At 47.7% G+C, this 13,432-nt stretch overlaps 1 protein-coding gene across 4 annotated transcripts; it reads left to right on the top strand.

Annotated features, from left to right (window-relative positions):
• Window positions 1-6,773: 6,773 nt before the first annotated feature.
• Window positions 6,774-13,175, top strand: LOC122388355. 4 transcript variants are annotated; one of them, XM_043379387.1, is made up of 5 exons: window positions 6,774-7,983; window positions 8,533-8,637; window positions 8,876-9,349; window positions 10,942-11,078; window positions 11,246-13,175. In XM_043379387.1, exons 4-5 carry the CDS (start codon window positions 10,947-10,949, stop codon window positions 13,106-13,108), a joined length of 1,995 nt encoding a protein of 664 aa, XP_043235322.1. In that variant the 5' UTR covers window positions 6,774-7,983; window positions 8,533-8,637; window positions 8,876-9,349; window positions 10,942-10,946; the 3' UTR covers window positions 13,109-13,175. The 4 variants fall into 4 exon arrangements, with proteins under 4 accessions (XP_043235322.1, XP_043235320.1, XP_043235321.1 ...); XM_043379385.1 differs by having other exon boundaries at window positions 10,938-11,078; XM_043379386.1 differs by lacking the exon at window positions 8,533-8,637 and having other exon boundaries at window positions 6,793-7,983; window positions 10,938-11,078.
• Window positions 13,176-13,432: the final 257 nt, after the last annotated feature.

The following is a 13,432-nucleotide window of genomic DNA, read 5'->3' as shown; positions in this document are numbered from 1 at the left end:
AAAATTTGGGCGTGATCGGACCAGGGGTGCGCCGTCGGCACGTGCAAAAGGGTGCTCTTATAGGGTTAACACGGGGCCGTCGAAAATCGCGATCGGGCGAAAATTGGGCCTGCAGCGCTCCTTTCCCGAGCTTATTACTCGGCGAAACGAGGTCACAGAGACATGCTTTTGTCACCACTGGATAGAAGAGAAATGGAACTAGGGTATTGATATGGTTTCATAGTATAGCACGCGCCACGTGCAAGACAGCACCCCCCGGTTGTGAAAAAATGACCGATTTCGTGCATTGTGACGGGAAAATGGATGCCGCTGGAAAACGGTTTGACGGAATGAAATCGGTGTGGTACCATTTTACAGACAAATGTACGTGTAATGATAGCAATACAAATAAAAAGTGATGATCCGTACCATTTCCTTAATAATGAAACATTAATTGGAAAATTTGATTCGCGCGGAGCGCGATGTCCTTTACGACATCAAAACGTATTGAAAACGCTGATCAATTGCTATGAAACCTATATATTCGGAAAGAACATTCTTTTCTGACCAATATCCACCCAAAAAATTATCGAAAAGTCAATGAACTTTTGTGAAAATGACTCAAACATACGACCGTGTTTTGTTAACGTTACAGGTATTTTTCGACAAAATTCGATCGATGGCTTATGGCCGGCAAGTCATTCAACTTTTGACAATAGCTATCAAAGCATGGGCTGCAATGCACCACCCGTAAAGGGGAATTCCAAGCACTTGAAATAAGCGCCTACCAGTAAACAGTACATTTTTGTACTAGGAATAACTCAGCTGCTGCTGGGCCGATTGCGCTGAAACTTGGACTGTGGGTGGAGGGGGCACTCACCTGGCGGTGCATGGTCATTTGTCACAGGTAGGGTGGATCGATTGCACGTGCGCACGTGAGGGGTCCACTTATACATCTCAAGAACGGCTGGGCCGATTTCGCTCAAATTTTGTTCACTGTTGGGGACAATTTGGAAAGGTGGCTGACACAAAACATCTGGAGTCTCAGCTAGCGCGTGTGCACGTGCAGTGGGCCACTTTTATATCTCAAGAACGGCTGGGCCAATTGCGCTCAAATTTGGTACGCTACTTTAATAGAGTATGAGAAGGGTAACTATGTGTAGGTTATGAGTAAGGTAGGGTATGGGTAGGTTAGGGTAGGGTAGGGTCGGTTTGAGTTCGATAAAGGCAAACCATGAGAAAGGCTTTAACAATCCGCAACCAGCACCAGCATAACATGCCGTTCAAACAAATATCCAACTCCGACAAAATAAGACAAATAAATATCATAAGTTCCCACACCAAAACTAATGCCCCATCAAATGCATCTATCAAAACGCACAGTTATAGCGCAAAACATGCCATCTAGTCTATATTATGATTTATAACATGTCTGTGCGTGCGTGTGTCATGCCTTATGTGTCTTATTGCGCCTGAAAGGCGCCGCGTATCGGCGTGAAATTTGGCATACCGAATCGATGGGTTGATGTCACCTCTGTATTAAAATTTGGGACGGATTGGCCCAGGGGTGCGCCGTCAGCACGCGCTCGCGTGCGCCATAGGGTTAACACAGGAAACGGTCAAAACGAATATCGGACGAAAACTGGCCTGCGGCGCCCGCTTCCCGGCTGTATAAGTCGGCAACGGGTGGGCGCAGCGAGAAGCGGTTTTTACCACTGGATAGAGGAGAGATGGAACTAGCGTATTGACATGGTTTCATAGTATAGCACGCGTCACGTGCAAGGTAAAACCCCCGGTTGTGAAAAAAATGACCGATTTCGTGCATTGTGACGGTAAAATCGATGCCGCTGGAAAACGGCTTGACGGAATGAAATCAGTGTGGTACCATTTTACAGACAAATGTATGTGTAATCAGAGAATAGCAAACAAAAATTGATGATCCGTACCATTTCTTTAATAATGAAAAATTAATTGGAAAATTTGATTCGTGCGGAGCGCGATGTCATTTACAACATCAAAACGTATTGAAAACGCTGATCAATCGCTATGAAACCTACATATTCGGAAAGAGCATTCTTTTCTGACCAATATCCACCCGAAATATTATCGAAAAGTCAATAAACTTTTGTGAAAATGACTCAAACAGGCGACCGTGTTTTGTTAACGTTACAGGTATTTTTCGACAAAATCCGATCGATGGCTTATGGCCGGCAAGTCATTCAACTTTTGACAATAGCTATCAAAGCATGGGCTGCAATGCACCACTCGCCAAGGGGAATTCCAAACACTGAAAATAAGCGCCTACCGGTAAACAGCACATTATTGTACTAGGAATAACTCAGCTACTACTGGGCCGATTGCGCTGAAACTTGGACTGTGGGTGGAGGGGGCACTCACCTGGCGATGCATGGTCATGTGTGACAGGTAGGGTGGATCGATTGCACGTGCGCACGTGAGGGGTCCACTTATACATCTCAAGAACGGCTGGGCCGATTTCGCTGAAATTTTGTACACCGTTGGGGACAATTTAGAAAGGTGGCTGGCACAAGTCATCTGGAGTCTCAGTTAGCGCGTGCGCACGTGCAGTGGGCCGCTTTTATATCCCGCGCGGGGCTGGGGTCTCCAGCCGAACGCGCGGGGCTGGGGGGGGGGGGTAAATTTTACCCCCCCCCCCCTGTTATCTCCCGAACTAATGGTCCGATTTGGAAAATTCAAACGCCAATCGAAAGATCTCATCACGAACAACTAAAAACATGTACTTAATTTTAAGTTTGAGGTCAAGGTCAAGGCCAGGTCAAGGGTACAAATTGCAAGTTCCTACAGTATCGGCCTTGCACCGTAGTTGCCGAAGAATGGAGTCATGGACTGAGACTGATCGCCCAAAACGTGTTCTTAGGATACCAAGACAATATTAGTTGCATACAATATCATTCAGAGGTCAAGGTCAAGGTCAGGTCAGGTCAGGTCAGGTCACCAAAAACAAAATATAGAAAAGGGCATGTGCGACACATGTTTTATGGGTCATTTTACTCATAGAATTCAATAGGCACACTCAATAAGTGATATGGACCACCTCTGGATGAATTTCAGGTCGAGGTCAGGTCAAGGTCAGGTCAAGTGAGGTCAAATTTTGAAGTTGGTTGTTAAGGCCTAAAAAGGTGTCTATCTGATGCAGTTGTTCACGGCGAATCGAATGGTGCTATTTTTGTTTCCGTACGAGGTCTAGAACTTCCAAAAAAGTTATTTTTCAAAAATTTTGTGTCGTGACGTCATAAAATTTTGAATAACTCCCACATTTTTGAACCGATTCTTCTAAAACTTGGTATGTAGGTGCACATAGACCACTTCTCTGACATATATTCCGGTTTTTTCGATACACTCAAAATTTTGGATTTTATAATTATTTTCCCAAAAAAGTCAGTTTTTTGAAAAAAAAATTGGGCCAAAATCCAAAATTTTCAAAAAACGGAGATAGCCATTTGATAGACGAAGTAGAATTACGTATACCCTTTTTTGTTACGTCTTGATTCCTTTAAAAATGAAGATGTTAGCGGCGTTTGAACTTTTGCCGTTTTTGAGGCGAAATTAATGGCGAACATGACGTCACTAAAACGTCAATTTCTCAAAAATTTTCCGACGGATTTCGCTCAAATTTTCAGGGAACGTGTCAAATTGATGTAAGAAAAGGTACTGAAAGTTTGGCGGCGCTGCGCGCCGCCGTTTTTGAGATATTGCAAAAATTCGCGAGGGGGGTAAAATTTACCCCCCAGCCCCGCGCGGGATATCTCAAGAACGGCTGGGCCGATTGCGCTCAAATTTGGTACGTTACTTTAATCGAGTATGAGAAGGGTAACTATGTGTAGGTTATTAGTAAGGTAGGGTATGGGTAGGGTAGGGTAGGGTAGGGTGGGTTTGAGTTCGATAAAGGCAAACCATGAGAAAGGCTCTAACAACCCGCAACCAGCACCAGCATAACATGCCGTTCAAACAAATATCCAACTCCGACAAAATAAGACAAATAAAAATAATAAGTTCCCACGCCCAAAACTAATGCCCCATCAAATGCATCTATCAAAACGCACAGTTATAGCGCAAAATATGCCATCTAGTCTATATTATGATTTATAAGTCGTCTATCGTCTATCGTCTATATTATGAATTATAAGTTGTCCGTGCGACTGTCATGCCTTATGTGTCTTAATGCGCCGGAACGGCGCCGCGTAGCGACGTGAAATTTGGCATGCCGAATCTCTGGGCGTGGGGGGCCTTTGTATTAAAATTTGGGGGTAATCGGCCCAGGGGTGCGCCTTCAGCACGTGCAAAAGGGTGCTCTCATAGGCTTAACACGTGGCCGGCGAAAACCGCCAACGGGCGAAAATCGGGCCTGCAGCGCTCCTTTCCCGGGCTTATATCTCGGCAACCGTAAGTCGCAGCGACATGCGGTTTTCACTGATGGATACAGAAGAGATGGGTCTATCGTATGCAATAAGTTTTTTCTTAGGTATGTACCACGTGCAAAGAAATAGCCTCTAATCTCGAGAAAACGGGCATTTTTTACACATTTCAGGAAAAACGTTGGCATTTGAAGACGATGCACTCGAATGACACGGGATGCATTTCACGGACTAAAAGAGGATCTGACCTTTTCAGAATACATATATTTTTGACCATTCACTTGCACATCTTTATAATTAAACGCTTACAAATTGCAAGTTTTACGCGTAAAAGGCATGGTCGTCTTTGCACCGTCATAATGCCTTGATAACGAAGACTTATGGCTATAAATTTACCATAGAGTGAAAGAACACTCTTTTCTGATCAATATCCACCCAAAATATTTTCAAAAAGTCATCAAGGGCTCTAAGAAACAGAACAATGATTATACCGTTTTCGACGCGTTTTTACCGGTTGAGCGGCGGCGGCCGGGCTTGAACGCGGCACCGGCGCAGTAATATTACCGTGTGCTTTATATTTGTCTAATAATCTCCCATCAGTCGCTGACGGCGCGGCCGAGTGGATAGGATGCCGGTCTCCTAATCCGAAGGCGGATGGTTCGCGGCCGGTCAGCGACAAAGTTTTTCGCCCGAATTCGTCCCTAGGTAGCATTCGGCCAGCCGGCAACCGCCGAGAGGGCTGCTAATGTTACATTTTAACGAGCTGGCGTACCGTTAGGGATCGACTCAGCAACAAAGCATTCTTACTCTCAGATCAATATACCGAAAGCTGGCCATCTAGGGTATGAGTACTAAGTAGTGTATGGGCAGAGTAGGTATGGGCAGGGTAGGGTATGGTTAGGTGACTGGTAGGATAGGGTAGAAGTTGGGTATGGGCCGGGTAGGGTATGGGCAGGGTAGGATAATGGCAGTGTTAGAGTATGGGCAGGGCAGGGTATGGGCAGGGCAGGGTATGGGCAGGGCAGAGTATGGTTAGGTGATGGGTAGGATAGGATAGAAGTTGGGTATGGGCAGGATAGGGTATGGGCAGATAGGGTATGGGCAGGGTAGGGTATGGGTAAGGACCCAAATAATACAATTAAAACGATTTTCAACCCAGCATAATGCATCCGTAAAACCAATTTAATCAAAACATAAAGTTATAGCGCAAAACATGCCATCTAGTAAATTCATAAAGTGAAGATATGTGATGTAAAAGATATTAGGTGCAGATTTGGTCAAATTAGGTGCATTCGCCGGATGGCCCGTCGTGAAAACGGCTAATATGTGTTCCAAACGTTGTCCGAAGCTCAAATAAAGGAATTATTTTTAACCCTATTAGTGGCAGGGGGGGTTGTTTTTATCCACCCCTCAGGTTTTTCGGGAATATCTCCGAAACCGCTGAAGCTACGATGCTGAAATTTTCTGACTTTTCCTAAAACTAAATTGGGCACATTCCCTGAAAATTTCAAGTTCCTAACTTTACCAGGGGCGGCTCCAGAGCACTGGGGGGTCCTATTCGTGAAGCGAGTCATTTGGGCGAAGATCACGATGCTGCACCAGTTTTACGAACAGTGAATGAAAGGTATCATGTGATAACATATAAAAGTTATTGTGCATCCTCTTTTGACACGTTTTTGCTATAATAGGCGGATCCAGGCGTCCAAAAAGGGGGGTTATTTTTTACCTCCCAACATAGGTGCCCTAACACCGCCTATGCATGACCAATACAATTTTAGTCGTTCTCTCATAAGAAAATTGTAACGTAACAAGACCATTGCCACCCTTTTTAGAAACAGTACCAACAAAAACCTTATTTACTATACTTTTTGTGTACCCCCAATCTCAGTGATCTGTATCCGCCTATTATTTTTGAAAATGCATATTTTTAGGATCCATGTGAATTCCTGGTTCATTCTCTATCGATCGGCAAAAGTTGCGTTAAGATTGGTTCAGAAACCTGGCCGTGATAAACAGTCTAAATGTATCTGCAATTTGCCCGTTTTTACCCCCCTCTACCCCCCTATTAACCTTTTTTTCATTTTTTTTAGAAATGTAGATCTCGTTGAGCGAAATCGAATGCCGTTTGAATTTTGAAAATCGGCCCGTTAGATCTCGAGATATCAAGGGGGGGGGGGTCGTAAACAGCCCCCCCACCTGCCACTAATAGGGGGTAGCCAGGAGCCTGCCACTAATAGGGTTAAATGAAGTTTAGTTTTGTGGCAATGCTAGGCATAATTAACCCGTCCGAAAGGGGGAAAATAAAACATACTCGTGCTCGGATTACTAAATTTCGTTTCACATTGATCTTCACAGACGAAGAATACTTGACAAAATGAACGCGAGTTTTCGCCTGTTCAAAGTGCTCCAATAAAATTGCGCACTTGGTTCCTTTCTGACGCAAAATCGACCGTGTTATTTTTTATGCAGTCTTTCACGAATTGAAATTGCACTGACAAATTGTATGATAGTTATGCATGCATTGCGAAGGAGATAGTTTTTTATTACGGCTAAGAGTTTATCTTAATACAAAGATAAACATGTAAAATTTGCATTTATCCCATAATCATTAGCACCCAGCATGGATACTTTGGTTTCCGATTCAAATGAGGACGAGAGCATTGGAGACCCGGAAAAATGTCTTCCTCACATAAACGGCTGTGATACGAAGTGTGCAGACATCGAGACAGACAATGCCTCAGAGCAAAAGGACAATGAGCTAAAACAAGAAAAAGACGTAACACCAAAAGTGGTTGAAGCTTCATCGTCTGAGGTGGTTTCCCAAGACCTTAATAAGGATGACCCTCAAGAAGCAAAATGCACTGCATCTAGCAAGGGATGTATTTCCTCGGTAAAACCGAAAACCCATGACGCTGGCCCTAAAAAGACATCACGGCTTCCCATTTCGTCTGGAAAGAAATTAGACACATTTCACCAAAAGAAAATTGAATTAGAAAAACGCAAACATAAAAATTCACCGCATAACGACAGCGCCGACACTGGGCGCTCAAAAGTATCAGCGAGCCGGCCCAAATCGTCCCGATTTCCCAAGGTTCCTGTGGCACCTCAAACCACCTACCGACCTCGAGCCTCGACCGTCGGACCTGCCGGTGGCGAGGTACCGGCGCGACCTCTGCCCACAACGCTGCCGCCGATCCGACCCACCGACAGCGCTGCATGCGGTGTTGGACGGGGTCGAAGTCGAATTCCGATCCGAGCCCGCTCGGCCGATTGTCAGGCTGACCAGGCAGCGCGTGGATCGGCACGATTGTCGGCGAGGTCCAGTAGCTGTGGTTCAGATATCATCCGCCAGGTGTCAGGCAGGTCTAGGCAGCGTTCAACGAAGTCGGGCAGCCGTAGTTCAGGTAGCGCCCGCCGGGCATTGTGCAGGATGGCACCACGCTCGGCGCGGTCCAGTAGCTATGATTCGGAAACTAACCGCCAGGCGGCGCGCAGGTCTGCGGTGCATTCAGCGAGGCCCAGCAGCTGCGGTTCGGCCGGGGGAAGGCAGAGGACGCCCATTGTGCCGGCAAACTGGTCACTGATCGATGTCAATGATAATGCACGACTGGTAAGTATTTGCGTCAGTATAAGTTAGAACTGTTTGTTAGTAAATTTATTGGGCATTTTGATTTTTCAAACTTGAACCTTAACAACTTGATAACATGTTCATATGCGTACCGCTGTAGGTAAAGCGGGATAATTAATGTACCTACCCAACTAAATTCTGCAAATTAAAAGGGGAAAAATCCTACAAGCTTATCGTCGCCGGTTGGAAATCTTAAAAACGTTTTTTTCCTCTTCCTGGCTCGTTTAAGTCATTCCACATCTAATCCATTTGCGCAACATCTAGTTTTAAGCCTCCTCATGAAATAATCTATGTAGCGCAACCGCTCACCATACAGATCGCACTGTGTCACATCTGGGATCTGTCCCGTCGTCTTATCCCGGCGCCCTCTCTGAAGTTCCATCCGGCCTGAGCAGCTCTATCCCATCACCTCTGCCCTGCATTGTAATCCTCTCTCGCCTACTCACTACTCTGTGCTGGGCAGCTTTATCCCATCACCGCCGACCTGCCCTGTAATCCCCGTACGCCCACTCACGGCTCTATACCGGGCAGCTCCTCGACTTTGAGGGTCAGCAGACAGCGGTCCTGGAACACGACTTTAGTCCACGGCGCAGAAGGGATCTCATCGTCTTGCAGCATAAAGAAAAAGAGGATAAGGTAATTTAACACCTTCTATTGAGTCACATTCCATAAAATGCTTAGAACAAGTTGTAGATTGAACCTAACTGATATACTGCAATGGCCCCACGTATCTATGAATCTGTTAACATATGCATAATGCAACTATCTGTAAAAATATTTTTATCTTACGTTCCATAAAAAGGTTGTATACAAAGTTCTGCCAAATTCGTGCATGCTGAGTACTATCAAAACCTGAAACGTTTTGAACGTGCAGGTCACTCCGAGTCTGCCTCGTGTGACAAAGCTGAAAATGCATTGGGAAACTACACCGAGTTCAAGCTCGACGAAGAGGGGCGGCATTTCCCCTCCCCGCTCGCCAAGAGATGTCGTCGCCTCCACCTCTCCCTCTCCGAGGCGCTGTCGTGCGGGAGCGTCCGAGAGCCAGAGGCAGGCCGGTCCTGACCAGACATCCAGGACGTCCACACCGACAGGGAGAGGTCGCGCACCGGGACACAGCGGTCCTCGGAGGGCGGCTGGCGGCTCCTCGCAGCGAGTGCCCGCCGCCGGAGTGTCGCCCGCAGGAGTGCCGCCCACAGGAGTGCCGCCTGCCAGGAGTTCCTCTCTGGGAGTGTCGGGCAGCGGCCGCCGTCGGACGCCGGTGGAGTACCGTCCCAACCTGACGCCGTACCCTCGCGAGTACTTCATGCTCGGTCACCTGGGACCCGACCCGGAGCGCATCAAACGCAGGGTAAGTCCTGGGGTCCGATCCGGAGCGCATCAAACGCAAAGTAGGGAAGTCCTGGGACCCGAGTCCGACCCAGAGCACATCAAACGCAGGCTATGTGGTAGGGGTGGAGACGAGGCGCAGGCTTTGCATCGGTACAAATAATGAAATACCGCAGAAAGAAATATATTTACGTGTCAAAAATTGATTTGAATGAAAAGCAATACATTTTCACTCGATAATCACAGAAAAGGTTGCGTTATAGCATCACCATTGCTTACTTTATCGTTGGCATGGCTTCCACTCCATAGACCTTCTTCACCTCACTCACCTAGCTCCCTAGCTTCGAAATTTAACCCGCGCATGACTGGGGGGGGGGGGGCTCTACAGAGCCCCCCTCATGTTTTTCAGCAATATCTCCTAAACCGTTTGACGGATCAACACGAAACTTGCGGTACCCTCAGAGGCATCAATTTGACACCTTGTATAAAAATTTCAATACTCTAGCTACCATAGTTTAGCCGGGTATGACGTCAGAGTGACGTCATGTCGGCCGATTTTCATGCAAAATACTGAAATACGGCAAACGCTCTCAAGAGCTCAGTTTTAAAGCTAGATCCATTTTCTTTGCATGAGTGGTCTACAAATACACTTAGCTATCGAACTGGTATCTCGAATTTTCGAAATTTTGAAAATTTTGAAAAATATTTATTTACAATTACAAAAATATATTTTTTGATTTTTTTTTCAAAAAGTTTTTGACTTTTCGCAAAAACCGGAATATATGTGATAGAACACACACTGATGAACTTCATTTGCAAGTTTTATCCCAATATCTTCAAAAATAGCCAAGTTATTGGCATTATTGTCAAAATTTTACAATTTTATGTTTTTTTTTTCAAATTCATTTTTCAGTACGTTTTTGACGTCGTACAGCAATATAAATGGCACCATCGTGTTCCTGAGCTCAAACTGCATTTGATTGGTACCTTTTTTGTTGAAAAATTTCATTTTCAAAATTTGACCTTTTCTGACCTGAAAGTGACCTGACCTCCGGTAAATTCAGCTGACAATGACCTCAAATGACACCGACGACACTAATTTCGAAATCTACGAGTAAAATGGACCATAAAACATGCGTCACGTGACCGATACATGATATACAATTTTCGTGACCTAGGATGACCTGGCCTTGACCTTAAAAATTCGAAGTAAAAGTTCGGTACCCTCAGGGTATCTAAGGCATCCGTCAAGGAGTGCGTAAACCAAAAATGAGCCTGATCGGACCGGCGGTCCGGCGGTCAGAGCCTAAATTGTGAACTAACAAAAATGTCGATAATTTTTACTTTGACCTGACCTGTGACTTCATCGGTGACCTCGAGGTCAATGAAAATAGGTTTCGCCCCACAGTTTTTCTAGGGATATCAGACGTTCTTTGAATTTTGACGATCGGCCCAGTAGTTTCGGAGATAGGAGGGGGGGGGGGGGCTCTGGAGAGCCCCCCCAGTCACTCGCGTTATGGAAAATACCCCAGTCATGCGCGGGTTAAGTCCTGCCATCCGTGACCGCTAGCTCGACCCCGTAGCTGGTCTGACGCCTTCCGCTGTTGCAGCAAGACAAAATGAGGCGGCAGCGCGAGTACGCGGCGAGGCTGGCCAGATGGAACCGGGAGGCGGCCCAGCGGCGAGAGGTGGTCTCCGTCACCGTGTGTTCCGCTGGTCCTCCCAGTCCAGAACACAGTCCGGAGCGCAAGGTAGGGACGCTGGACTGGGCCGATTTTGCATCTGTCTGTGTATGGAGACTGGAGAATTGTTGTAAACCCCGCTTTGGTCATAAAGTTTGAGCTGCCATAGGTACTTGTACACTTATGTGGTCATCCGGCCTGGTTTAGGAATGTGACCCCAGCGTCAATCGTTGCAGCCCATCGAGGAACCCTCCACTACCCAGCCAGCTTCAGAGGAATGCGAAATGAGCGAGGAGATCAATTCAATGTCCCCATATGTGCCTTCTGGGCCCGAAGAACAAATCGATACCGCTGCAGAAAGAGCGCCTTCACCCCCATATGATGAAAGAAAACCATCAGCTGAAGATGACAGTGAGACGCGTCCTCAGGTTGGTGAGAAATCTGGCCAAACTAGTCACATGAGCGTGGAGTCCGACTCTGGGTCTGTGTCAGAGTCAGAGTCGGAGTCCTCGCTGGAGTGGGGACTCGAGAAGGTTATTCGGGTGATTCAGGAGTCAAACGTGCTGACTAGAGACGGTGGGAAGATGACGGAGGTGGCGATGAAGGATGCTTCTGTTGAAAACGCAGATAAACTCGCCTCACCCAAGGATCCGAGGTTTGACAAGGAGAAGGAAACCTGTGAAAGAGACCGAATCGGAGAACACCCTGAAGGGCAAATGCACGAAGAAAGGGAAGACGCAAGGAAATCGATGGAGCCAAAGTTAGAGTCGAAGCCTTTTGACACAGAGCTACCAGTGGGACAAGATGCATTGCCTCAGAAGATGATCTTAGGTTATCTTGACCTAGAAACGACTATGAACGGAAACGAATCCGACCGAGAAATTGAAAATACGAAGGGCTCCTCAATAGATTATTTACAGACACAGTTGGCCCCATCAAACCCGCTGGTTACTGCCGACCTAAGCTCGGAGTATCTCCGGGTCAGATCCGAGCAAACAGACAAATGCCTGGCCTGGATCGAAGCATGCACGATACTAGCAAAATCATCCTTGGCTGCAATGGAAGACTGGGACAAGAAGGAATTGATGAATAATTTCTCTCGAAGGGTATCAGAATACGTCGGTCCGTCGGCGACCTGCCAGCACATCCATGTAGAGTCACCTCCAGATCCTTGCGCCGCTTCAGAGGCAGATGAGTCCGAATACGACGAGTTTGACTCGGCGCCCAAGTCTGTGTCCGGCTCGGACTCCGATATGGAGATGGAGGACGCACTGGAGGACCTCTCTAGGGAAACTCTCTGCCCTGAGTCGGTCGCTGCTCAAAGGACGCCGACGCTGAGCACAACACCTCCCCCAGCGCAGTCCGCCACTCTAGCCACCGAGGTCAGCGGCTCTCGTGAGGAGGATCCCGACGGCAGCAGACGCAGAGACCGTGGCGGAGACGAGGACAGGGGCGAGGGCGGCTGCGGCTGGGGCGTCGGCGGCTGCGACGGCCGGTCGGCACGCCGCTGCGGCAGCGATGACCTGTTCCTGGAGCTGCCGGAGCAGACGTCCGTCAGGGTAACCTCCGGCCGCTGCAGGGGCGCCTCAGGCGGCTGCTCCTGCGATATGTCCTCCTTCAGACCCACCGCCTCTCACCGGTCCACACAGGCGCCGCGCGGCCCGGCCTCGTTCGTGTATAAGAACCTGCTGGCCATGGAGTTACAAGGAGAGGAGGCGGCTGCTCCGATGGAGGTGGATGGCCTAGAAAGAACGGAGGAAGCGAAGGAGAAAGACCCCGGAGCAGCGGCCGAGGCCAGTATGCCGGGGACGGGAGAAGAGCCGAAGGCGGCGCCCGTGAGGCCGATGCCAGAGGGAGTGGTGGAGTCTGCTCCCATACCTGTGCCCGAGTTCTCGTCGAGAGCCGGCCCGGTCAGGAGGAGGCGGTGGGACAGCCGGCTCTGGCCCTCCGCGCTGTCCGACCAGCCGTCCGTCTACATGAGTCGTCTGTCAAATATCTGGCCCGATGAAGCTCTCCTGGCGGTGGAGAAAGTGCCCGAGGATAGACGAGGGACTCGCAAATATCTGGAGGAGGCCGCGCAGCCTCCCGGAAATTACTGAACGTCCGATCTTAGTGTTGACGTTCTATGTGCATAGTTCAGTAAATAATAAATATATTTGTTCTTTAGTATCAACGTTGATGCGTGTAAGAAGTCAATTAAGTGTTTCTCTTTGATGAAGTCATATGAAGTTTAACTAAATACGATGGGTTATTAGGTACCATTATTGCTTTCCTCATTTTTTCCTATCTTATCATTTTTTCGTGTTACATAATCCAATCAGTCACTGAAGAATCCCGGTCCCGTAGCTCAGTTGGTAGAGCGTTGGACTCCGCGTGGTGAGAGCACGCGTTCCCGGTTATAACAGTCCGGGTTCGAAGCGCGA

This window comes from Amphibalanus amphitrite, unplaced genomic scaffold (assembly GCF_019059575.1).
Source record: "Amphibalanus amphitrite isolate SeventyFive unplaced genomic scaffold, NRLGWU_Aamphi_draft 000319F_arrow, whole genome shotgun sequence".
NCBI classification, from domain to species: Eukaryota; Metazoa; Arthropoda; class Thecostraca; order Balanomorpha; family Balanidae; genus Amphibalanus; species Amphibalanus amphitrite.
Note: the sequence above shows the minus strand (reverse complement) of the source record. Positions and strands in the feature narration are given on the sequence as shown.